This window comes from Phyllostomus hastatus, unplaced genomic scaffold (genome assembly GCF_019186645.2).
Source record: "Phyllostomus hastatus isolate PE091 unplaced genomic scaffold, TTU_PhHast_1.1 phas_contig_477, whole genome shotgun sequence".
Lineage (NCBI taxonomy): Eukaryota > Metazoa > Chordata > Mammalia > Chiroptera > Phyllostomidae > Phyllostomus > Phyllostomus hastatus.
In genome coordinates this window covers 329,499-355,412 of record NW_025333889.1, presented here as the reverse complement: position 1 = coordinate 355,412, position 25,914 = coordinate 329,499, and the positions used below count along the sequence as shown (strand labels likewise).

The window sequence follows — 25,914 nt, the reverse complement described above, 5'->3', positions numbered from 1 at the left end:
GGAGGGGAGGAAAGCTAGGTCGCACGGAGGCGAGGAAAACGTTAGCAAAGGGGCGGGGTGACGTGATGACGCCAACTGCCTGCGCGCGAGGCGGGGCGAGAGCGGACGGCGGGCGCTGGGTGGGTCTGCGGCGGGGTCGGTTGGCTCCCGTTCTACGCCTTCGCTGTGGTGAGTGTTTCGCCGTGGGTCTTCGCCGCTGCCGCCGCCGGGGTGCGAGCTACGGGCCGACCCAGAAGTGGCCGGGGGGCTCCCCCAGGGCGACAGTCAGCCGTTCCGGGGGGCGCGCGCGGACGGGGGTGACCGCGCGGCATGGGGGAGGGGCGTCCGGCCGAGGGTCCTTGCTCCTCCCTACCTTCCCCGTCCTCCCCGGTTCTCCTGTGCTGTCTTCTGCTCTTCTCCGTACCCTCCTCGGTCCTCCTCCGTCCCCGCTCCCCCGGAACCCTGGCTCGGGCGGAAGCGACGGGGCGTGTCCCGGGAGACCCCGAGTGGCCCCCTGCTTGCCCTGTGGGGTAATTGCGTGGAGCAGGCCCAGCGACTGGCCTGGGCTGCTGCCCGTGCGGGTGGTGGTCGTGGTCCGGGGGGGAGAGTGCAGGTTGTGGCCTGTCGGGCCCTGTCGTGGTGCGGCCATCCTTTTGTTGCCCTGACATGGGCCGTCCCATCTGGCTAGCGCCCAGCAGAGACTAGGCCTCGGGAAGTTCTTGTGGGCTCGCTCACTCTCCAGGCAGCCCCTGGCCGCAGGCACAAAGCGGGGCCGAGGAGGAGGCCCACCTGTGGCCACCGCTGCTTTCCGGAAAGCCCCGACTCTGACGTTGTCCACAGCGCCCACGCGGCCGTGCCACAACTTACCTTTCCGCCTCGTTTTTTACCACTGCCATCCTTATCTTGTGGGGCTCCCCCGTGGACACGTGACCCAAGCACGCCGAAGTGGTTCGGGCTGCCGGGGTCTTTCTCACCTTTGGTCTTGGCCCAAACTATGTTGTGTGCAACTCAGTTACCTCCCCTTTCCTCTGCCTTTGCTTGCCTAGTTCCAGTTCTGCTATTTAGGACCTGGCCCAGGCCCAGGTTAGAGTTCCTCGGGCTGGAGTAGGAGTTGACCTGATGTCAGCCTTTGTCCTGCCTTGTGGCGTTGTCCACTAGGGCCTCAGTTCTGTGCGGGGCTGGGATGTGTGGGTTTAGCCACCCTTGCCCAGTGCTCAGCACAGTGACACCCCCCCCCCCCCGCCGCCAAACATAGTAGGTTCTCAAGTATTTCTTGAATGAATAAAATCGTCATAATACCTCAAGATCAATTCAGTGTTCCAAATTCAGTGTTACCACTGTGAGGCCAGATACGTAATGGGGGAAGGGCTAATGAAAGCTGCTGCTTCCTGGTGTTTGTGGCTTGGGGTTCTTGGTTTCCGCTTTTGGTAGTTCGGACGCAGGTTTTCTTTGCACCACCCAGCACGCTAACTTGTGTGTGCTGCTCTGTTGAATCTTGGCACGGACCTTGGCTATAAAGGATGTCCTGATACTCTTTTCCACTTTCCACCTTAGTCTCTCAACCAGCACAGCAGCCCAGGGTAAAGAACAAGGGCTTTTCAACCAAATCTGTAGTTCAGATTTGCTCTTGAACTGTAGTAGCTTGGTGACCTAGAGAGATGGGGAACGGATGGCCTGGGGGGGGGGCGCCTCCCTTTACAGTTCATAAATGTGATTGAGGTCCCTTTTTCTATCCAACTCCGAAGACAAACCGCTGAAGAAGGAAAAGTTATTTTCCCAGAGAGGGGGGACATCAAAACTCATTTGAGAGCAGAATTGGGTTACTCATCCACCTTGGGCTAATGGTTATACGCATGACTACATAAAATCATTGGGTTGCGGAGTGCTGCCCAGATGCCATTGAGGCTGTTGTGTGGCGTGCTCTGTAGGCGTCGTCTTCAAATCCAGAGATTCTGGGACGCCAGAACATCCAAGGGCTCTGGGTGGGGCCCTGCATGGCAGGGTCACTTTGTGGACCTGGGTAATGTATATACATAGAAGAGTAACTTGCCGAATGAAGGGTAGTTAAGGGTAGTCCATGAATGTAAGTGCCACCAGCAAAATACGTTTTTATTGCCAAGGGTCCAGTTTTATCCACCTTTCTTTCACCTTTTGTTTTGGAAAAGTTCGTTTCTTCTGTGTGGATTGGGATAGGAGTATTGCTTTGTGGAAAAAGGAAGCAATGGGTCAAGGAGAAAAGCATTTTAAACAAGTTCTAGCATCTGTGAGCTCAATCTGCAAGAATAGAATTTTCATTTGACCACCTTTCTGAGGTTTGGGGGAATCCCATTGCTCTGTACCAAGTTTTAGATTAATCACAGTGCTTGGCATTCTACGTTGCTTCAGTCAGCAGAACAAAGAAGAAGCAATTGAGAATTTTAAAAATTAGGTAACTGCTGTGAAGGAAATTTAAGAAAATTTTAAAAAAAATAAATTTTATTGATTGGAGAGAGAGAGAGAGAAACATCGACTAGTTGTTACACTTACTTATGCATTCTTGGTTGAACCCGCAACCTTGGCGGGTCTAGGTAACCCCAAGCCAACTAAGCTACCTGCCCTAGGCCTAAAAGATTTTCACAATATGGCAGATGATTATAAATCATGATCTGTTAAATAAAATGGGGTGGGGAGGGGGAGAGGATAAAAATAACTCCCAGTGTGGAACATTCTTGGATAACCCTTGAATCTAGGGTAAAGCAAAACCACAAGCTGTCCGGAAAACAGTGGAAGGAAGACAACAGTGAGATATGTGACACGCAGCAAAAGCTTCATAGACTCAGATAAGAACTCGGGTTTTACATCTTTTCACTGAAAACACATTTCACTGAGAATAAATTTGTTTCTGACAATAGTAAGAAATGAACAAAACAACTTGGGTTGATAAATCCAGAAGCTGGTTCTTTGAAACAAGCTCCTCAGCTGTTCTATTAAGAATAAAAGCAAATACGTAGAAAGAAGAAAGGTGTGAGCACAAACACAGGAGATGATCAGCACGGACCTGAACACCTCAGGGAACCAGGGAGTGGGAAACCGAACTAGAGCCAGCACCACCGAACAGCCCCGCAACGACCCACCAGTGAAAAGGGACCAAGTCTAGACAGACGAGAGCTGAGTTCCGTCTGGCCTGGGACAGGCCACACCAGTGCCATGTGAGCCACTCCTTAAAGGGGGGAGCACTCTATTTTGTGAAGATAGCTCAACTTTAATAACAAATACAGATGGATGCCTAAGAAAGAACGCCAGTGAGTTGTAGGTTTATCTCATGAATATAAATGCGAAAGTTCTCGGTGAAATTTTTGCTGGCGGTTAGATTCCAGAAATGTACCTAAAGCATCTATGAATATAATAAGCTGTTAGAACAAATTAAGAGAGAAAAGTCAAGTGTGGATGGATGCTAAAGAGACGTGATGAAATTAAGCAACCAAGTCTGAGGAAAATACTAAGGGTATTTCCATCAGCCAATGACAGGTGTTTTTGTCTAAGTCATCTTATGTTGCTCAGCAACATGAGAAATTCCTACTTTCCTTTAAGCACACCTTAATCCTACCATCTAGGCTGAAAGCATTTTGGATAATCCAGATCCAGCTTCACCTGCTTCTTATCAGTGGTCCATAGTTGGAGCTCTGGGCTTCACCCGATACTCCCCCTTCCCATCCTTAGTGAGGATGTGCTAATATCAAGAAGCAGTTTACAAACTGCATGTAACTATTAATCTCAACCTCCTCTTCCTCACTCCTTCTCTTTCAGACCAAACCATACAGGAGGTGCAGGGGCCTCGTTTCTTCCGAGGTGGTTGGCAACATTTCATTTAGAAGGGAAACCTAGGGTCTGCGGTATTCAGGAATGTTAAGGTTTGGGGGGAATGAAGGGATAGGATGGTGAAAGAAGCTTTCTAATAAAGTGTGTGAGCACCAAAGGGAATGAAATTTGACCACATTCAGTCGCTTGACTTGGTTGCCAAAGGCTAGCCATCAGACCCCACATTTCCCAAAGATTCAAGACTTCTAAAATTTGTCTTAAAATTCCAGAGCTCTCTAGAACTGTCCCATTTCTCAAAGTCTGAAGTACCTTCAGTCCTTCTTCCTTTGCATTGTAAATGTAGTTCATGTCTTTCTGTGTGCCCCAGTGTCAACAGCTGGTTCTTGGGAGCTCCGGGAGTCTGCGGCTGGCACTGTGCTCTGCAGTGCCCCTTTCTTACAGAAAAGGCTCAGACCGGAGAAGACCCAGCTCCAGAGTCCGTGGAAACTCGTCTTTTGGTGTGTCCGTTGTGCCTCATACACACGTTCCTAAAGTGTGAGTGTTCTCGAGAATGTAGAATGTTGTATGTATGTATGCGTAGCTATACGTGGTTGCTTTCATCAGTACGTCTGATTTGTCTGTATGTGAGAGATACTTTTACCATTTCTGGGAAAGTATTGGATGTAAACGAGAAGTTGAGGGAAACAATCTATTGGTGTCTTACGTGGAAGTACATCTTTTTTGTCAGTTTATGGTAAGTTAAATACATGTGTGCATCATGGATACATGCATGTGTGTGTTTTGTTTTTACAGATTGGCAGAACTTGACTGAAGATGTCTAAGGTAAGGAGAAGCTGCCTTGTGTTCTCAGACTGTTTACCGTCAAAACTTATGACCCATTGTTTTTGATAACACCTGATACATTTGACTCATTAAAGCAGAGTTGTCATTTAATTTTCCTAAAAAGCTTTGAGGGTTTTGTTTTGTTTTGTTTCTAGATTTCCAATTTTTTGTTTCTAAATACAACAGGAACAGTCCATTTAGGCTCTCGGATCATTCCCAGAAGATTAATCCCATAGTATTTTGAAATTCTAAAAATTTGCCATGATGAAGTTTATGGGGCCCTCCAACTTGACAAATTGGCTTATATTAGCTTTTGCAGATTAGCCCAGAGCCATGAAATAAACTAGTTGTAAAGGACATGGAGAAAAGCAGAACTTGTGTTTACAATCACAGGGTTATTATTTCTTCTTGCTTTTTGTTTTTGAATCTACGGGTGTTACTATCTGATGAATAAGCATCATGGTAATTTTTGCTTTTTATACAAGTATTAGTGTTAAACACCAGTAAGCAAAAAAGAAAATAAAAATTAACCAGGATTCCATCCCCCGTAAATAACCACTGACAGCTTCTTCTGAGTGTATTATTACTCATGTACACATGTGAATTTACATTTAGAAAGTAAATAAATCAGTTGATGTGTTTAGACTCCCTCTCATTTATAGTGTGCCCAGCTCTGCAGTTTTACTTGCTTTGTCTCATGTCCGTCCGTCACTCCTCCTATCAGTTGTCTGTTTCTCAGGCAGTCTTGGCACTTACAGCATCAGCTGTGTGTCATTCTCAGTCTTCCATGTCTTGGTCTTTGAGGCTAGATAGAAGCCCACCCCTAAGTTGCCTGCCTTGACCATGGCGAGGCTTGCTCTGAAGAACTGGGAATATAGCAAGAGATGTGGTTTTTTCCTGGGTACTCTCCAGAAGTGCATCACACCTGACACATTTTTCTTTTACGTATTGTTTAATTGCTTAACAGAAATGTAATTTTAGGTCAGCATATAGATATGGAATAACACTGGATTGGTTTTTCTGACTTTTAATAAATGTTCCTAAGTGAATATCATTAGGTTTCAGATAGAAGTGACTATTTAAAAGTATTATTTATATATTATGTATAGTTTGTGAAAACTAATATCTATGTTTGTCACAGCCTAATTATATCTTATAAGCAACTGATAAGGTGTTTATGTTCTCTCTCTCTCTCTCTCTCTCTCTCTCTCTCTCTCTTTTTTTTTTTTTGGTAAAATCTTATTTTAGCAACAACCAGCCCAATTTGTAAATCCAGAAACCCCTGGCTATGTCGGATTTGCAAATCTTCCCAACCAAGTTCACAGAAAATCAGTGAAAAAAGGTTTTGAGTTCACACTAATGGTGGTTGGTAAGAAGTTAACTTATATTTCCTTGCTTATTAAATATGGGGGGGGCAAAAAAAACACCCCAAAAATCACCTTATGGAGGGTTGGCCCCTTAGAGTACAGGCTTCTCCCACTAGGTGAGTGTTGTAGGAACCCGTCTGTATCAGTGTTCCAGCTGGCATTGTTGCAAGAAGCGACATTCGGCTGCAGTGAATTTTTTTTGAAGATGCTTTCAATGCATTTGCCCATTTCTGTTGGGAAGTTGACGAGTGCACCTGCCCGCACTGCAGTGCTCAGCAGTTTTTGACCAAAACCGGCATTACCCTCATGACACACTTGCCCTATTCCTCTGATCTCGCCTTAGCAACTTTTTTTGGTTTCCCTGGATGAAAAAAGTCCTCAAAGGGAAATGTTTTGTCGGTGTTCAAGAGGTGAAATAAAAAATGGGAGAAGCACTTAAAAGGTATCGAAATCAACAAGTTCCAAAAACTGTTTTGAGCAGTGGAAAAAAGTCTCAGTAAGTGTATTACATCAAATGGAGAGTACTCTGAAGGTGACTGAGGTTTAAACATGTAAGAATAAGCACACAATTTTTATAAATAAAATCTGGGTTTTTTGGGTCCTCCCTTGTAGGTGGCTATCTCCCTGACCTGTGGAGTGTAATAATAGTGTGATTTATAAAGTGAAAGGGAAAATTCCTTTGTTGGCAGAGTCAAATAACTTGGGAATGGGCGGTATTTTTATCTTACATTTGTAGAAAATTTTGCATAAGTAAAATTATAATTTTTGTGTTATTTATTACTGTGTAGTGGTAGTTTTTACTCATTGTGGCATCCACCCTCCAAAATGTTGCTCAGTGATCCTTGCCTCCTGGTATTCAGGAAGCTTTCTAGTCCCCCGCCACAGTAAATAGGTCTTACCTGTGTAGCCAGTGGGACAGTGCAGAAGGGAAGGTGTGTGGCTTTGAGACGGGGTCACAAAGGACATTGTCCTTGTATCTCGCCTTCTCTTGGCTCACACTGGGCTCAGGCAGCCACCATGTTTGGAAGCTGCTGGAGCAGTCTTACAGTGAAGTCCACAAGGCGAGGAACTGAGGCCTGCCAGTGACCTGCCTCAGAAACATCCGCCAGCCTTGGCTCAGCCTGAGGGGACAGCATCTTGGCCAACATTTACTGTTAGTCTGTGAGAAAATCCCCACCCCCACCCCCAGCTACAGCTTCTCACCATAGACAATCCCAAACTCCTGACCAGAATATCCATGAAATAATAATAAATGTTTATTGTTTTTTAAGTTGTTATTTAAAGTCCTTTGAAATTAAGTGGTTACTTGAAATACTCTGTCAGACGTGTTTTTTCATGGGCTATAGCATAGGTTGTGTTTCAGCATGACTGTAAGAAGCTTAACTATTAGCTCTGCTTACCATATCACATTTCATTTTGATAACGGTAAAATTCTCCCCAAAATGAGAAGGTAGTTTGATGATGGTCATGTATGAGTAGGACAGATCGTTGTTTCCTAGGGTGAATAAATAGTTCATAAACCTGACATTAGAGAGATTGTGGGACCCTTGGTCCAGACTAGGGAACAATGACAGGTTTCAGGACCACAATTACATGATGATGATGATGATGATGATGATGATGATGATGATGATGAAGATTCAAGTTCCTGACAGAAGAGAGAAGTTCAGTGCACTCTGTCCTACAGTTACTCCATTTCAGAGCACTCTAAAATGGGCGATAACTTCTGCTTCTGGCCATGATAGAATAATTCGCAGAGCCAGGTGATGAATATTTAAGACTTTGTGAACCAGTTTTTGGTGCAGCCATTCAGTTCTGCCGTGGTCCTGGGCAACAGCTGTGCTCCGGGGAAGCTCTGTGGAGAAAGAGTGGGCTGATTTGCGCTGAGGGCATCGTTTGCTGCTCCCTGAACCAACGGCTGCCAGACTGATCCTGGCACGCGTGACTCCAGGCAGGGCGGCGTATAGAAAACAGCTCTTTTAAGACATTCTGCAACAGACAATGTAGGGCTTTGGCCCTCTAGAGAAGGAAAACAAATCCCATGACCTGTAAAGTCATTCCAGCTTCCTGCTGTGCCCAGTGGGTTAGACACAAGGGTCTCATAGCTGAAAGACTCGCTCCCCATTCTGGGAAGCCGAGTGCCTGGATCCTGAGGTGCAGTGGCAGAGTTCTGGAGACAGCCAGCGCTCCGGAAGACTGGGTTCCCTTGGACACTGTGGCTGACTCTGAAATTCCACACAGCTGTGCAAGATGCAAGCGTCAGGAGAGCGAGCCGAGTGGAGACAGCAAAGTTGGAAAGACAGCCAGTCAGAAGAGACCTCCCTGAACAGGGCATTCCTTAGAACAGGGGTGTCAAACTCATTGTCACTGGGGGCCACATCAGCCTTGCGGTTGCCTTCAGAGAGCCGAATGTGATTTTAGGGCTGTACGTAACTGTTCCTTAACAGTTAAGTGAGAGCTCAGTGTTGACGCCGGGTGGAAATAAGGTGCCGGGACGGATAAAACAAGGTGGAGGTCTGAATTCGGCCTCTGGGCCTTGTGTTTGCCACCTGTGCCTTCAAAACTCCATAGAGTGCTCACCTAGCAGTTGGGCTAAACCAGACAGAAAGGCTGTTTGAAACCCTGTGTGACAAAGCTGCTAAAGACTTGAAAGAAAGAACTGCTTTCTAGGATGAGACTCATGGCTCACTAGAGGAGAACATCAAAGTCCTGACATTCAGAATGTAACATTCACAATATCTGGCATCCAATAGAAAATTACTGGCTATGCAAGAGGCAAACGGAATGGGGCACGTGATGATGAGAGAATTTGGGAAATAGCAACAGATCGGGAAATGATAGAAATGCTAGGGTAGGTAGACAAGAACTTGAATATTTTAAATATGCTTCTGCCCTCAAAGGAGAACATGAATATAGTGAGATAAATAGAAGAAAACAAAATATAACCAAATGAACATCTAGGGTTTTTTTTTAAACATCTGAGATGAAGCGTTTTCTGGTGGGCCAGCCGCAGAGGAAGAAAAGGGGCCGCGGAAACCATCCAGACATCAGCCCCATGTAGGGTGAATGCCAAGAGAAGCAGAGAGGTGAAAACCACTAATAAAGGGGAAAACAGCTTAAAAGTAGCCAGGAAAAAAAAAGGAAAACATTGCATACAGAGGATCAAAAGTAAGAAGACCACTGGCTTCTCAGGAACATTCTTAAGCCATGTGGAATGACAGCTTAAAGTCCTGCAGGAACGCAACTGTCAGCCTAGAAGTGTTCACCAAAGGTAACCTTTGAAGTAAACATTAAGGACAAGACATTTTCAGATAGATAAAATGAATTTTATGACTAGCAGGCATACACCATAGGAATAGTAAATAAATTCCTTTGGGTTGATAAGAAAAGAGGGAGCATGGGGAATGTCAAATGTGTTGTGAGTATAAAAGACCTCTTGCCTCATAATTGGTTAAAAGATAAATGACTTTAGCCCTGGCTGGTGTGTCTCAGTGGATTGAGCACCAGCCTGCGAACCAAAGGGTCGCTGGTTTGATTCCCAGTCAGGACACGTGCCTGGGTTGAGGGCCAGGTCCCAAGTAGTGGACTGGTGAGAGGCAACCACACATTGATGTTTCTCTCCCCTTATTTCTCCTTCCCTTCCCCTCTCTCTAGAAAGAAATAAAATCTTTTAAAGTAAGAAGATAACAGATTTTAAAACAAATACACTGTGTACCACCTGGAAATAATATGGACATAGATAGCAAAGGAGCTCAAATGAGCAGAAAAGGAAAGAATATTTGAGACAAAAACAATGGCAGAATGACAGATGTGACCATGACCATGTTAATGATATGTCAGTGGACAACGCAGATTTAAGGGAAGGACTGGTGTCTCAACAGCAGGGAGACAGTCAACAATGGTGGTGGCTCCAGACGGTGGGGTATTGCTCAGCAAACAGTCGGACTGTTGATAAGTAAACAGCATAGAGTTATCTCCAAAGCTAATTATGCTGAGCAAAAGCAGCCAGACAGATGGCCTGACTGAGCCCGTGTATGTGAATTCTAGAGTAATTAAAACCAGTGCGTAGTGACAGAAAGCAGATTGATGTGCGCATGCAGTGGAGGCTAGGGAGGCTAGCTCGCTAGTGTGGTGGAGATAGTCTTTATCTCCAGCGGAGTGTGGTTACCTGAGTGTGCCCTGTTGTCCAAGTGCAGTGTAAACAAGTGCCGGGAACTGTTCGGTCGGGGGGTATGTAAACTGGACCTGATCGGTCAAGTTGGGGACTGAGGGTGAGATGGGTAATGAAAGACAGCTAGAAATTTAACCACAGGACCTGCAGCTTTTACACTGTGTGTACACTGTGTGACTGTTAGCAGCTCAAGAAAAATGGTGTATCAACCCCAATACACCCAGCTTGTAAGTCAGAGTTTTGGAGGCTAAGGGCAAAGTTTTTAAAATTCTAGCAGATGTCTAAAGAAATGGGAAACTTCACAAAATGGCAAACCATATGCAAATGAAAGACTACAAATATTGGCAGAAATCTGCAAGGAGTTTGGAATCACAAATTAGTACGTAGACATCAGGGAGGAGTCGCGGTGGGCGTGTTGCTCTGGCGTCAACCCAAGTGGCAATGGCTGGTGGCAGTCTATGTGGAGTTACTGTCCTCCCTCGGTTATGTGCAGCGGTGGCTCAGTTTGGGAGAAAAGCAAGGTGAAAAGTAAGGCTTACTGCCAAATATGTTACTTGGTAGAAAGTCAGTGGCATGGTTAGTGTGACCAAGTTCACGAGAGCATTAGAAAACTCGGGAAGCAAAATCAGGCCTTAAAGCAAAAGTAGTGCTGAAGTCATTGCAGGTTCAGGGGTTCTGCCTGTGACGAGTTGTTTGAGCAGAAAAGCTGAGCACTTAGTGCGCTGCTCTTCGGGGGCCTTCGGGAAAGGCCCTTGTTAGACCCGGAGGAAGCAAGCAGTGTCCTGTGGTAGTGAAAATCAAAGCTAGGTGTGGTCCTGGCTGGTGTGGCTCTGTACATTGAGTGCTGGTCTGAGAATCCAAAGGTCGCTGGTTCGAGTCCCAGTCAACGCACATGCCTGGGTTGAGGCTAGGCCCCTGGTTGGGGGCATGTGAGAGGCAACCACAGATTGATAGTTCTTTCCTTCTCTCCTTCCCTTCCCCTCTTTCTAAAAATAAAAGTCTTTAAAGAAAAAAAGTAAATGTGAACAAAAAGTCCCCTAGGTTAGGATGCTCTCTATTTCCTAGCATCCCTAGCTTAGTCTTTATTTTTCAGCCCAGATTTAAAAGCTAGAACCCCAGTTAGATTAAAATCTAAAGCCTCTGATGGTTTGCCTGATGGAATGTCAGTAGTAGTGGGAAAGCGGGCACCACCTGTTGTCATCGTGCGTTTTTCGTGTTGTGGCGCCACCTTGTGCCTGATGTGCCGTGTTTCCTCCTGACAGGTGCGAACGAACCCTTCTGTAACCTCCAAATTCCACCTGCCCTACCAGTCCTTGTTGTCACTACTTCATAGGGTGACTGAATGAAGGCGGCGGACCCCATGTGTTTTGTGTAAAAGTTTTGGCCAGTGATGCGTGTACACTGGTCCAAATCTCTTGTGTGCATTTCCCCCATTTGAAGGCACCTGTCAGAGATTCCTCACGCGGGGGCCGGGGGGGCGGGGAGTGGCAGTGGGGCAGGGCACCCTCAGAATTCAGCCCAAGAACAGAGTCGTGATCTGAGCACGTCATTTGTAGATGTTGCCCCAAAGCCATCCCAAGTGAAATAGCCACACCCTTCAAACTAAGATTTACAAGTTGGAGTCAGCGACCAGGGTTTTATCACTGCTTTTTAGAAAGAGGGCTGCTGCTCCCGTGACACCTGTGCTCTGAGGTCGTCTGCACAGTGGTCCTCTTCAAGCTGCCACGACTCCGCCACTGACGGTAACTCTGTTGTCTGCTCCCACTGGAGTGCAGAGCTGCGTGGAGCAGGGACCTCTCGGTCCCGTTTTCTGTTTTGTTCTGGCACTCAGACCTGTGCCAGGGGCTCAGGAAGGACTCAGCACATCCTGGCCAGACCCCCTTCTGGTGTGGTACAAACGTAGGGGGTGTTTGGACAGTTTTCTGAAAGGGTGACTAGATGGGACAGTGTGCGTTCAGTCGCACCTTGGGGGGCTCCTGTAGCAGGACACCTTCAGCACGTGGTTCTCTCCTTTTCGTCTGGGACAGGTGACGTCTGGAGCAGTCCTGATAGGTGTGTCGACACATTGCACGTTCACTCTCTGGTCCTGGGTTTTCTCAGCAACCTTGATTTTTTAAAATAGGTGCTCCTGCCACACAGCTTCGAGGGGTGCGGGGGGGGGGGGGTCGAGCTTGGGACAGCCCCCGCCCCGCCCGAGACAGGCGCTGAGCTCGGAAGCACGCCCCCGTGCAGGCAGAGCTGTCCGTGCTCACCTGCGGCGAGGTGGAGACTTCCCGCTTCCTTCACACGTGAACTTTAACTTTGAGTGTTTTGTGCCTCCTTTGAGTTAGATGTCAAACATTCAGAATATGTAGTTAACAGTAGTTGAAGAGGGATTTTTTTTTTAAGATTTTATTTATTTTTAGGGAGGGGAAAAGAAAGGGAGAGAAAACATCAATCTGTGCTTGCCTCTCGCGCGCCCCACACCGGGGACCTGGCCCACAACCCAGGCATGTGCCCTGACCGGGAATCGAACCGTGACCATTTGGTTCGCAGTCGGGCGCTCAGTCCACTGAGCCATGCCAGCCAGGGTGAGAGTCTTAACTCATTTAAATGCTAGAGGGAATGTGTGTTGCCCGAATGGTCATGTTACACTCAACAGTGGGAGTGGGGAAGTTACCGAACAAGGGCAGTGGCTGGCAGTGGGACAGGGGGTGTTTGAAACAGGGAGGCGCCAGGCCCTGCCTTGTTGATGGACCGGATCGCAAAACGTCGGGCACACAGTCTTGGTGTCTGTCCCGTTTCCCCTTCCCACAGGTCGGAAAGTGTGTGCTGTCAACATTGGTGGGGGGTGTTCGGTTTTCAGAAAATGTGATACATTAAACAATTAGCGGAGTCATGACTGAAAACCTTTGCATTCTGTTTATGGAAAAATAAAGACCCCTTCAAAGCCCGTTGCACACATTTTGTGAAGAGGTGAGGTCATGTTTCTGGTCTTCAGATGCACAGATTCTGGAGCCCCCCAGCCTGGATTAAGAACAAGGCCCTGCTGCGTGGGGTGACTGGCCTGTGAGCACCCATCTCCTCATCAGCAAAACGAAGAGAGTGGTACCGAAGTCACTGTGGTTGTACGGAGTCCAGAGAGAGGTGTTTGTGGGACACTGCCCGGTGCCAGGCCTAGCCTGGATGCTCCGCAGATGTCCTCCTGACAGCACCATGACAGTGTTCTCCTTCTCCTTTAAAGGTGAATCGGGTCTAGGAAAATCGACCCTCATAAACAGCCTGTTCCTGACGGATCTCTACCCAGAAAGAATCATACCTGGAGCTGCAGGTATGAGAGTTCCCACATGCTCATAAATGCAGTTCGGTATGAAAGTTGCTAAAGAGTGCACAATTAACTTTTGGCACCTGAGCCTTGAGTGCTTTCATTCCGCTTTAAACTCAAGGACAAGGTCATTGAGGTCAGGAAAGGTGTGCTACACCTGGTGTCATTGGATTTGGGTTGTAGACTGCCAGTGTAGCCATAGATCCGTTCTTTCCCAGTTGTTTTGTCTACACTGTCATAAGCAGTTCCTGCCTGTGCCATGTTTGCTCCTACGGAGAGAGCTGTGTGACGAGATGTCTGTGGGATTTCTGAGGGGGTGGTTGGGCCCCTGTGGCTGCTGTCGGGGTGTGCAGCGCAGGGCACCGGCACCCGTGAGCACAAGCAGGGCGGCTGGGTGATGTGCAGAGGGAGCCTGGGGCCTGGGCTGCCACAGCAGGGCCGTGCAGCCCTTTCACGGGCGTTTTTTAATTCACTTTTTAAATGAACTCAGAAATTGTTTTCTTGGTCCCAGAGTGAGAAATTATAATTCTCATTATTAGCATTTTTACCTTCCCAGGCAGCCCTTTAATCTCAGCATCAGGGTTTCCCTCGTGGACTTGGGTCACTTTTGCACAGACCTCACGCTGCCTTCTGAACACCTTCCTCAGAGAGAGGCAGTGACGTCCAGGTCGTTTGTTTGATAATAAGAAAGTAACGGAACAGGTCGTGTTTTCTCTTTGCAAACTGGCTCTATGTTAAGGGATGTTCTCTTAAATAAGTTTGTTTTTTTCCCTAGAGAAAATTGAAAGAACAGTCCAAATTGAGGCTTCAACTGTTGAGATTGAGGAGCGAGGGGTCAAGCTGCGCCTGACGGTGGTGGACACACCTGGCTATGGCGACGCCATCAACTGCAGAGACTGGTACGCACCCCACGGAGGGCGGGGGGGGGGTGCCCAGGAGTGCTGCAGGCTATGCGTGTGTTCACCCCTGTTCTGATGCCTTTACATGGATGGTGGTGTGAGTGGTTACTGGGTGTCAGTAACTGGATGTGGTGAGACAGGGAGACTCTTTAACGCATGTTAATTACAATACTTTAAATAAGAAATTCCACAGAGAAAGAGAGTGATTTTTTTTTTCTCTAAGAGCATTCTAGTGAAATCTGAGGTCACAGAGTCAGCCCTTGTTCCTGGTTTGAGCCATGGCCAGTGGACACGATTTTGAGGTGCAGCGTCCCTCCTGTCCACATGCAAGGAAACGAAATCTCTCCGTCACTCAGGACTCAGTGCCTGAGGGTGGCCACCCAGGCAAAAGATGAAAGCCACCTTCCGCTAATCCTCCCAGGAGTACCATTGCGTGCATAGAGGCTCCTGGGCCTCCCCGTGGGCACGAAGCGTCAGTGTCCAGTGCTAGGTAGAAAAGGGAAGAGGGGGAGGCCTGTCTTTCTCCTTCATCAGGAACTGACCCTTCTGCAGGTCAGCCTTGGCATCGCATGGCCGCGCTGCCTGCCACCTCAGCCCGCCTGCCCTCGCTGCCGCCACACCCGTCCACCCTGTTGCACCCCTTGAAGGCATTGGCAGCCCGGGCTCCTCCCTCAGTCAGCACAGGCTCTTTTGACCAACCTCTTCCGTTCTGACTTCGACCCCCGACCCTTTGTGCTTGGCACAGTTCGCCAAACGGAGGAGTCCGTTCTCGTTCCCATTTACCGCTGAGCGGAGACTGCGTTTGGCAGACAGGGCACAGGGGGTAGGAGAGCCTGTGGTCTCACGCCGGTGCCCCCTGGCTCCCCGTGGGGCCCCGTGTGTCCCTCAGCTTCAGGACGATCATCTCCTACATCGACGAGCAGTTCGAGCGGTACCTGCACGACGAGAGCGGCCTGAACCGCCGGCACATCGTGGACAACAGGGTGCACTGCTGCTTCTACTTCATCTCGCCCTTCGGGCACGGGCTGAAGCCCTTGGACGTCGCCTTCATGAAGGCGATACACAACAAGGTCAACATCGTGCCTGTCATTGCCAAGGCCGACACGCTCACCCTGAAGGAGCGAGAGCGCCTAAAGAAGAGGGTGAGTGGCGTGGGCTCACACTCGGGGGGGTGGGGGTGGGTCGCTCTGTAACCAGCACCGAACACGGGCAGTTGTCTGGCATTTGGCTTTCCCAGGGGCATCTGCTTGCCCCCACCCCTCACGGCCCGCCCCAGGCGGATACCCCCGCAGGGCCCGGAAGGCAGCTGACGCGCACGGCCGAGTCGTGCTCGGTGGTGAGGCGGGGGGTGGGGTGGTCGTCTCCGAGACATGCTCTGTCCTGCCCACGTCCCACCCCGCCCGCCCGCCCGCTGGCCTCACGTCTGTTCTCTTCGCTTGGGCCGTTGGCACAAGGAACGTCCAAACTGCAGGGAACTGGTACGGCACTTCACTTGAGCCAAACGGACAACATTGCAAGGGCACACGATCTCAAATGCTCCAGGAAGTTTTGCGGCTGCTTTTGTGTATTTGGAATTGAGGAGGGCACATGGGAAGATTACAGAGGGTGGGGGCGAGCCACCCTCAGATCACAGGGCACACTGGAGAAGGAGGGTCTGCAGGGGCGGTTCAGAGGTTGACCTAGGAACACTGGGCAGGGCTTGCTTAAAGCAGAGATGACCCTTTGACGAAGGAAGCTACACGCCTGGGCCTAGTGGGGACTTGACGACCAAATCACCCTTCGAGGTTACTTTCCATAGAACCCCTTCCCTGTCCACAGGGCCCAGGCCCTTGTGTGCGTACACAGAGCTCCGGCCCGCCTGGTGCCTGGGAGTGTCCAGCATGTAGACTGGCCAGTGGCTGCTCACCTCAGCTCATCACTGTGTTCCCTCCCCTCTCAGTGGTCTCCCTGATTGACAGTGTGGAGGGTGGTGCTTGCTGGGGGCCAGTGTTTGGGTGTTGAATGAGAGTCTGGGTCTCAGGTCCCAGACCCCAGCCGGGTAACTGCAGTGGGTCTCCCCTCCTACCCAACCCTACCTCCTGCATTCCCGCCATCCTGGACTTCTGCTGGTTCCCAAAACCGACCTCCTGTGTCCTCCCCCTGTGGCTTTGACAGATTTTCCCTGGGTTCCTCTTCGTCTCCTCGAGAGACTCCTGCGTGTTCTCCAGGGATGCCTCAGGCAACACCTGTGGCTTTTCTCTGGTGGCAGCACCTGGCTGGGCCTCTGCGGGAGTACTTGTCACTGCGGCCACTGTGTGGGGCTGGGACGTGGGCAGTAGCAGCTCATTGTGCCACTGTGAACAGCAGTCCCTCCAAACGCACAAAGACTGTTTTAGCGGTGTGTGGGAACTTTGAAAACAACTGTTGTAATTCGTTTGATTTTTTTTGTTACTGAAGTTTGGGTAATTCTGGTGTATTTTCTGATGTGATGAGTTTAAGCTTTACTGAAATTTGTGTAGTTCATTAAAGTTGCTCCTGGTTTTGTCGTTCATTCAGATTCTGGATGAAATTGAAGAACACAGCATCAAAATCTACCACTTGCCTGACGCAGAGTCAGATGAAGATGAAGACTTCAAAGAGCAGACCCGGCTTCTCAAGGTGCAGCCCCGGGCGCACAGGGCGACTGACTCCCGTGACTGGGTGTCGGCACTCAGGGCGGGCAGAGCTGGAACAGGGCCAGATCCAGGGGCCTTGACTCAGGAATTGTCCAGTAGATTTGCTTGCAGTAACATGTTTGTTTTAAATATGTTTTGGCCTATCACTCTAAGGCTTAGGGTTCTTAATTGCAGGTTTAATTTGTTTTTGTGGAACACACGGCCACTTTTAAGTACACACCATTAGCTTTCCAAGTGACACTGTGGTAGCACCAAGAGCCCCTCTCTGTTCATGCACCTGTGTTAGCGGCGAGTGTGGGCGTCCCCAGTGGAGCCTGTTGACCTTGTGTTTGTTTCTAGGCCAGCATCCCCTTCTCTGTGGTTGGATCCAATCAGCTGATTGAAGCCAAGGGCAAGAAGGTCCGAGGCCGCCTCTACCCATGGGGTGTCGTGGAGGTGGAGAACCCAGAGCACAACGACTTTCTGAAGCTGAGGACAATGCTCATGTAAGCCACGCACGGACACCCACTGGCGGAGCCCAGCACAAAGAGCGTGGGACGCTCACAGGGCCCCGCAGTGCCTGCTGTGGGGCCGCTGCGGTGAGGTGCCGGAGGCCCTGCCTGCAGCTTTCTGGGATGATGGAACTAGCCCTCCCACCTGTGGCCTGCGGCTCAGTGCGCTCCCCTTCCTGATTGATCGCTGGAGCCTCTTTTGAGGCTAAAAGTAGAGTAGACCTGAACTGTGGGCTGGCCGCACCCAGCGTGGGCCGCCTCCGGTTCTAGGGAGGAGGCGGTTGGGTCTGCCGCAGGGCCCACCAGAGTGTGTTGCCTCTGCTGGTCAGCCTCAGGGTGGTCCCACCGGCTGAGAGAGTCCTCGAGTGAGTCGTTGCAGCCAGAACAGAGTGGACTACAAAAACTGTTTAGAGATTGTTTCCTCTAAAACCAGGTTTCACAGTTAGTACATGTAATGCTGCTGTTTTTAAATGAAGAGGATAAAGGGAAGCATGTTGCCAAAACCCATCACCTCTTTAATCAGAAGAGTTCAAACAACGGCTGGTCAGATTGACTTTGAATAAGCAAAAATGGCTCTGCGTGCCATGTCTCACGTGGCTTAGCAGTTTTAGTAAATTAAAATCACTAAAAGTATCATTCAATTTGCTGTTCAAGCTCCATTGTAATTCAGTCACCGTGTAAGATGTTGGAAGTGCCCCAGGCCCTTTAGGAAGGGTCCGTGGCTGTCTCGACTCAGGTAGAGGGCGTGGCAGCTGAACAGGTGCCTCGGTGCCGCCGTGTGTTTCTGAGAGCAAGGGAGAACGGGCTGCCCCTTCGCCACCACTCGGTCCCCTGCCTGGGTCCTGAGGACGGGCACGTGGCCTCCGCTCGTCCTGGAGTGCTCACACTGGGGGAGGCCTGGCCCGAAACCCACACATGTTTCATGCCACGATCAGTAGAGCTGGGGGGCTGTTTGTTTGATCCAGAGCGTCAGTGCTCCATTTTGTGCTGTTCTCCATAGCTTAAGTTAATGAACTGATACAAATTTAAGCTCCAGAAGTCAGGAATCTGTTTACCTGGAAAATCTCCCGGAGTCTGTGCACACGGCCCTGCGCGGGGCAGTGGGCCCATGTGGAGCTTGGCCGTGCCTGTGGCAGAGGCCCGAGGAGGGACTCGGGCCCTGGCCTGCCAGGCGGGTACGCTGTGCTGCGCTCACTGCGGTGGCAGCCGGGGCTGCAGCTGGGGGCTTGCTCCGTGCGGTGGCTGCTGCGTGGGCTCAGTGCGGGCACTGTTCTCTCTTGCAGCACTCACATGCAGGACCTCCAGGAGGTGACCCAGGACCTCCACTACGAGAACTTCCGCTCCGAGAGGCTCAAGAGAGGCGGCAGGTCATGGCTCGAGTCCCTGTCCATGTCATGTCGCCCTGACTTCCACTGTCCCTTCCTGTGTGTGTGTGTGGCGCAGCCTCCTTGACCTTGAGGCAACGTGATCTGGCGTCCTGCTCAAGAACTGTTACAAGCTGCTCCTTGCTGAGTTAGTCAGATGGTGCCCTGTTTCGCCTGTTGTAGGCGGCTTGAGTCATCTGCACGTACAGAGCAGCTTTAGATGCAAAGGCCACGGGCGTGCAGTGGGTACCTTCTCGGAAGCTTCATCTGTCAGGAGATGAGGACAGACGCACCTGTCCTTAAGAAGGGGCAGCACCCCACGTAGCTCCTCAGAACCACCTGCAGCTGCCACACTCCGCTCTTCCATTTTACCATCTTGTTTCTATTTGAGACCTGATTCATAGCTGATAAAATCACATCTATGTGTAGAGCTTAATTAACAAATAAGTGATTCATATCATTCGTGAAAAGAATTTTCTGTGTCGTAGTTGACTAAAATATTCACACTTCTATAACCAGGTGGGTAAGTGCACACATACAAGGTGCATCCTGAAGCCTGCTTCCCTGTCTTACTGACGTGGGGCCCGCACTCCGGGGCAGGCTGTAGAGGGCGGCAGTGAGCAGGTTTCTGTGAGAAGCGGCCGCCAGGCAGCAGCCCCAGGCCAGGCAGGGCGCACAAGAGGCTGCATCCCCCAAGGCTGGGCCTCCTCCTTCCTGGCTGCCTCACCAGGACCACAGGGCCCGCTGCTTGCTTTCAAGGGGCTGGCCACCGTCCATGCTCAGAAAGACCGGTGGGGGAAAGAGCATCTTCAGGAAGCGGCTGAGATGCAAGTGTCACCACGGCAGCTGAGAGTGCCTCTTGAATTTTCCATTTCATGTTGCTTTTTTTTAATCATCACTTATTCATGTCATTAGTCAGGAAAATGATAAGTATATGTAATTTTAAGTAGATAAAGTTGTCAGAAATGTAAAATGAAGTGATACTTTGGTTATCTGTGCTCAGAATAGGTGGCCATTTGTGGCAGTATTATCATTGCGGTTTCTTTCAACTCTTAGAAAAGTGGAAAATGAGGACGTGAACAAAGACCAGATCTTGCTAGAGAAGGAAGCCGAGGTAAGTGGACGAGTACTACCTTGGAAGTCTAGTTTACGTCCAGTGATAGGTGTTCCAGTGTTAGCTTGTTACAGTTTTCCTTATTTGTAAGGAGGAATGTATTTTATGTAACTAATGTACTTTACATGTACATCTGTATAATAATAATGTGCCTGTTGCTTTATGATCTTAATCTCCATTAGCAATTTAGTGACAAAAACTTGGAAATAGATTTTAGTGAAAGGACTGGTTCTATGTATGTTCATAAATCAGCTCTCCTACACCTGTGCACACTATCTATGCATAGATAATAACCCAATTAGAAAATATAATGAGAAACTGCCAGTCTTAACTGTTAACATTTACAAAGAAACATGTAGGGCTCACATGGGGAAAGACACTGGAAAACTGCTGGCAATTTTCAAAATTTTAATAGACATAACTTCTCAGGATGCTTAATGCAAAGATCACAATTTTCTCGATCCCTCATTTTTGTGCAGTTCCAGCGGAGTTGTGTGTGCCGGCCAGGTTTCTGTGTTGGGGGAAGAGGTCGATAACTGTAATGTTTGTTTTGAAGGCTAAGCAGGGGAAGTACAGGAATCTGGAGGCAAGGGGCTGATGAGAAGAGGCTCCCTTTACTGGTGATGGAGGCAGCAGAGACCGGTGGTGACCCCGAGCCTTTGGTCTGGGGCTGGGAGGCCGACTGAGTCCACATCTGGAACTAGGTCCGAGGAAGGCTAGCAGGCTCTTACAAGGCTGGCCTTGAGCTCTGTAGGGACATGGAATCCAGACATGCTCAGTAACTCATCCCAGAACAGGCTAGCCTTTTGGAAACTAAAATAAGACTCACCACTTTGGCCAAATTAATTCAGTATGAAGCAAATATTTAAATGTTGACAGCATAACCACAAAGTTACCTGAAGAAAATTTAGGTAAATATTTCATAATGCTTGCAAGCCTCAAGGTCTCTTAAACACAGAGAGAGCTCAGTGGTAGAATGTGTAGGGGCCATGGAGGGGGCACATTCTCCAGGGAAGGGGCCAGGGTTGCCCCTGGCCTGGGCCAACCACAGTCTCCTCTGGACAGCCTCAGTCTCTTTCCCACCTCAGGTTAGAAAAATGTCCCATTGTCTTGTCTTTTTCTGTTCATTAATTATTAACTGTTTCTCTTTAATACTAAAGTGCATATTCTTATCATTTGCTCACTTTCTGTTGAATTGTTGCTCGTTTTCCTGGTTTGTAAGAGTTCTTTAACTCTGTCCTGTGCTGGGAGAGCATAGAGGTTGAAATGTTAGGCCTTGCAGGACACCCATGGAGAGTAAGGGACAGCAGCCCCTGCACTCAGTGACTCGTCCCCTCTTGCGCCCACAGCTGCGCCGCATGCAGGAGATGATCGCCAGGATGCAGGCACAGATGCAGCTGCAGATGCAGGGCGGCGATGGCGATGGCACCGTTCACGGGCACCACGTGTGAGGTGGTGAGTCCGGGAGCAGCTTGTCACTGACTCGGCCCAGACACGAGGGCAGGCGTTGCCCCCTCGCCTCGAGTGCTGCTGACCTTCAGGGAGAAAGGGTTGCCCCCCAGAGTAGGAAGCTTCTCTTTCACTCCTGTCTAGGAAAGATTTTTCCTATTTTCTAAGCTTATAAATGTCAATGTTAGAAGGAAAACTGTATATTGAAGTAACTTTTACTAGTTATATATTTAGACCTTTATTGAAGCTGAAAACATCTCTTCAAAGAGAATTTCAAAGGTGCGAAACAGCTCACGCAGACCAAGAGCAAAGCTGGCTGGACGGGTGAATTGAGCCAGGTGGGCAAGGCCGCCCTGAGGGAGGTGCCGCCTCCTGCTCCTCACCACAGCTCTGCTCCAGGCCTGGGGCCGGAGAAGGGGTAGGGGTGTGGCCTCCCTGCTTGAAGGGAGGCTGCAGACCGGGGACCCCGGCCTGTGTCCTGGGCACGGGAGGGCATTCAGAGCTGTTGAGTGACTGCCGTCATCTCTGAGAGGAAGGGGTAGGCAGTGCTTGTCCTCGGCAGAGCGGTGCCTGGGGTGGACAGAGTCTGAGCCAGCTCGGGCCTGAGAGGAGAAGCAGGGCGTGGGGAGCGGGCTGCACCGCATGCTGCAGGGAGTCAGCGAAGGCGACAGGAGTGACCCAGGGCAGCACTGATGAGGTAGAACGGGAGGAGCCCAGGGGTCCACCTGTCAGAAGTCCTCCATGACAGACAGACAGGGGTGAAGGAAGGATCTGGGGAGTCTGCTGGGGGCATTAGCCACCAAACAAAGCCCTTGCTCTTGTGTGGCTTTGTTGGGAAAGGTTTTTGTTAGGAAATCCGTACACTGGAAAACACAAGTACATTTGTTCGGTGTAAGCAGTTACTGTCCCAGGACTCTCCGTGGAACCCCACCTGGTCAGAGGTGGTTAACCCTTGGCCCAGTCCCAGGGCACAGGCAGAGTTCACACTTTACAGATAAGGAGGTTAGTGCTTTGCAAGCATTTGAAATTATTTGCCTGCAGCCACAGACCTAGTGGCTCCAGAGGCTGCGTCTGCATCTGCAGGTTTGGGTCCACTGGGGACAGGCAGCGGAAGTGGAAAGAAGCAGGGGCTCTGGGGCTCCATCGAGGCGGGAGGGGGTGGTGGCCAGCATTCCCTGGTTTCCTCTGACCTTGCTGCCGCCCCTCTTTTTAAAACTGTAACTGTGGAATTAGGGAAATTCTACTTTAGTACATAAACTTGGTCTATATTTTTGTGTACTTTTCAGTTTTGTGGTCCTCCCAATCTCCCAGAGCCTCATAAGTGACTACCTGATTTCATTTACTCTGGTCAGAGGAGGCTGACCCATCTTCTCAGTTTGTGCTCTTTGTTATGCAGAAAAACAAGCTGTTAATGGGGGGGCAGCAAGCTTTGCCTGCCTCCCATTTAAATGGGTTGTGCTTTGTTTTTTTCCAGAAAACACTGCAAGATAAACATTCCAGATGAGTAATCCAGCTCTGTGTTTTCAAGAAATTGTTGGAGAGGTGTCCATCCACACTTTACAGTGCCTGTGGCTCGAAAATTTAATTTTTAAAAAACTTCTGATGTGTTCTTTTGTATGAAGTACTTCTAACATTTGTATTCATTGCTAGAGGGTAGACTTTGTATTTTGTGAGTGAACTTTGCATTTCCTCCCACCTTACATAACCACTAACGTTAGTTAGCATGTATTCCCAGGGACCAGGCAGCATGTTAATGTGACCGGGTGGGCCTAACCCTCCCGTCCCGGAGGAGCATTCTTGGCTTGTTTCCAGAACGTTCGTCCTGACCCAGGAAGTTTCTGAGTGGCACAGAGACACGGACCTGGTGACACACAGGGCACAGAGCCACCTGCGCCCCCGGAGCTCCTGTGGAGATGCCTCCCTGCCTCTCTCCCATCCGGGCCCAGCCCCCGAGACCGGTTTTGCTGCTGTAGTTCAGTACCTTTCGTTCGTCTGCACACCTATCTTTTTAGCAAATGAAACAGTAGAATTATCTAATGAAATACATGTTTATACTTAGTCTTTTAAAAGCAGGCTTTTAGGGGTAAATTTTAGAAGTCTCTGGATTCTTACACTAGGTTATTTTTTAAACCATTGCAGAGAACTTGCCACAGCCACTTTCTGTGGTGTTTTCCACTATTACTGGTCTCATGGAAAAGGTCAGTATCCAAGAGTCCGGTTTTCACAGTGCAACTAAGATTCTTACCAACTCAGAGTCAACAAACTATTTTTGCTCAAATTAAATAATTTTTAAAGGAAAATTAGTAATTCATCTGTTCAGAAAATAACCTTTGTATGTTTTTACGGCACTTTAATATACATATTTTTATAACTACAGGTGTAGAAGATCTGCCTCAGCAGTGGAAATTGGGGTCCTTTGGGGCGCGGTTGCCGAACCCAGACCTGTCATGGGCTCTGAGGTTTCGGTCCCCTGGAGCCCAGAGTGCCAGTCAGGTTTTTCCTATTTGCCTTTCTTTTACCTGTTTTTTTTTTTTTTTAATGGTTTTCTGAAGGGAGACAAATTGCACTGTTCGTGTTTTTTGTATGTGCGGACTCGCTCACTTATTTTTAGCCACCACCATTTCCTTCATTATTTGTGATGCAGATTTCTCCATGTATCCAATGAGAATGAAATACATTTAAAATCTGCACCTTGGCCTGGTTGCAGGTGCCACCAGTCAGAGCTGCCCCCGGTGGGTTTTCTGCACTTTGTGGCCTTGGCCCTGCATTCCTTCCCCTCCCGGCGTGTCTGTCCACTCTGTCTCACCCTCCGAGGGTGCCGATGCTCCAGGGCCTGCTTTCATTTTTCAGCATTTCTACTGAAGTTGAGGAAGGAACTGGCAGACGGAAGGGGACCTGGAGGGAGCAGGTGCTGGTTCACTGTTTTTATTTTGTTGTAATGGGGTAGAAGGTGGGGGATAAACATGGAGAAAATGCTTAATTTGAGGATGAGGAGGGGTTTTTGTTTCAGCCAAAAAATGAAATGAGGTCAAAATATGTTGGTTACAAAAGTGCACTTGCTGCCTTGGCCCCTTCACTGTCTCAGTCATAAATGGTCCAAAGCTTTAGGCTTCGGCACATTGTGCAAAGCTCTTACCAAGAAAAGTGTTCCACGGCTTGAGAGCACCTCCAAGGCCAAGTGCGTGGGCTGTTTTGGCATTTATCAACGGTGCTAATAAAGGGGGGGGCGTTTGCATGTGGTCTGTGTGTAATAAGCTCTGTGTGTGTGTGAGCACACAGCTGCGTCTCGGGGCTGGCTGCCACCTAATGACGGTTATGGGGGGTGGGCAGACCTACATCCTTTCATCCTTTCTCTTTTGCCCAAACTGAAACAAGTACTTTTGCTAATAGATCATTGTTCTTTTACTAAGAGATACTCTTTACCTATAGAAATGTATTTTGAAAACTTATTTTACACAGCCATTTTGTATCCATTAAAACTAACCTTTCATCAATAAAGCACTATTGTTGAGAGGTTGAGTAGTTCTCATTATTGGTTCTTTCCCCGGGTTAGGCGTCAAGTTTTCTGGGAAAAGGTCAAAGACCTTCACACATCTTGGTGTAAAGTCAGGTAAATTACTTGCACCAATAGCATCAGCACCCAACAACCTTGTATTGGCAGTCCCAAAGGAAACACCCATAAGGAATTACAGTTGATCTGATCATCACTTACTTAAAGTGAAAAAAAATGATAAAAATTAGTACTAGTAAGAGTTGATGACAGCTGCTCACTAATGAGAAGTTGTAGTGGGGAGAGGATCTCAGCTGTGGTGGCAACCAAGTGTGTGGAAATACCATTAGTGACTGAAACAGGAAAAGTAATTTCTATTCTAAATATCACTGAGATGGGTAAGGCGTTTATTAGACATTTCAACAATCTGGACTTGTAAGGCTGATCTGGGGGGCTGAGCGGTGCCCTCTGCCCACTGACCACGTGGGACAGTGGGCCCCTTTCCACCCCACTGGGTAGTAAAGCTCCCGCCTTCTCGAATTCCTCCTCCAAGGGGTCCCTCGCCCTCTACCTAGGCTCCGCAGGTCCCGGTCCCCACTGGCACTCTGCGACTGTCGGGGTCCAGTGGCAGCTTTGCGCCCCCTGGAAGCAGCGAGGACAGCCGCTGGGTTCCGATGTCAGGGTTGGCGGTGGTGTGGCTGGGGGGTGGGGGGCTTGGGGGTCAGAGGAGAGCGGTGTTTCGGCCGAGCCTGGGACCTGAGGCCACCCTGCTGGGAGCGGCACTTCCTCCCATCTGGGCTTTGGGGGAACGGGATCTGGGGTGGCTCCGGAGCGGGGAGCACTGCAGACGTCCCCTCAAGGACGAGGCTGTCGGTCGTGGGCTCATTCCCCGGACAGCCTCGCGGGAACGGCCGAGGGTGTCGGGGCACACCACCTCGGGAGGGCACATCGGGCGGCGCCTCGGAGTGGGCAGTTCCCCCGCCCCCGGAAGGAGAACTGGTTTGTACTCCTG

The 25,914-nt window shown here is 49.4% G+C and overlaps 1 protein-coding gene across 3 annotated transcripts; it reads left to right on the top strand.

The window, feature by feature from the left end:
* Positions 1–15: 15 nt before the first annotated feature.
* On the top strand, positions 16–24,931 carry SEPTIN2 (septin 2). Of its 3 annotated transcripts, none has more exons than XM_045845529.1 (13): positions 16–168; positions 4,145–4,274; positions 4,570–4,599; positions 5,848–5,968; positions 13,361–13,447; positions 14,217–14,340; positions 15,230–15,482; positions 16,876–16,977; positions 17,334–17,479; positions 18,769–18,852; positions 19,906–19,963; positions 21,313–21,418; positions 22,887–24,931. In XM_045845529.1, the coding sequence occupies exons 3-12, from the start codon at positions 4,591–4,593 to the stop codon at positions 21,412–21,414; spliced, it is 1,086 nt and encodes a 361-aa protein (XP_045701485.1). In that variant the 5' UTR covers positions 16–168; positions 4,145–4,274; positions 4,570–4,590; the 3' UTR covers positions 21,415–21,418; positions 22,887–24,931. The 3 variants fall into 3 exon arrangements, with proteins under 3 accessions (XP_045701485.1, XP_045701483.1, XP_045701484.1); XM_045845527.1 differs by having other exon boundaries at positions 4,145–4,311; XM_045845528.1 differs by lacking the exon at positions 4,145–4,274 and having other exon boundaries at positions 41–168.
* The last annotated feature ends 983 nt before the right edge of the window (positions 24,932–25,914 follow it).

Bases quoted from the DNA above. Each gene is read 5' to 3' on its own strand.
- SEPTIN2 (XM_045845529.1), top strand. The intron at 5,969-13,360 runs GTAAGAAGTTAA...TCTCCTTTAAAG, and splicing joins GTTCACACTAATGGTGGTTG to GTGAATCGGGTCTAGGAAAA. The intron at 17,480-18,768 runs GTAAGCCACGCA...TCTCTCTTGCAG, and splicing joins AAGCTGAGGACAATGCTCAT to CACTCACATGCAGGACCTCC.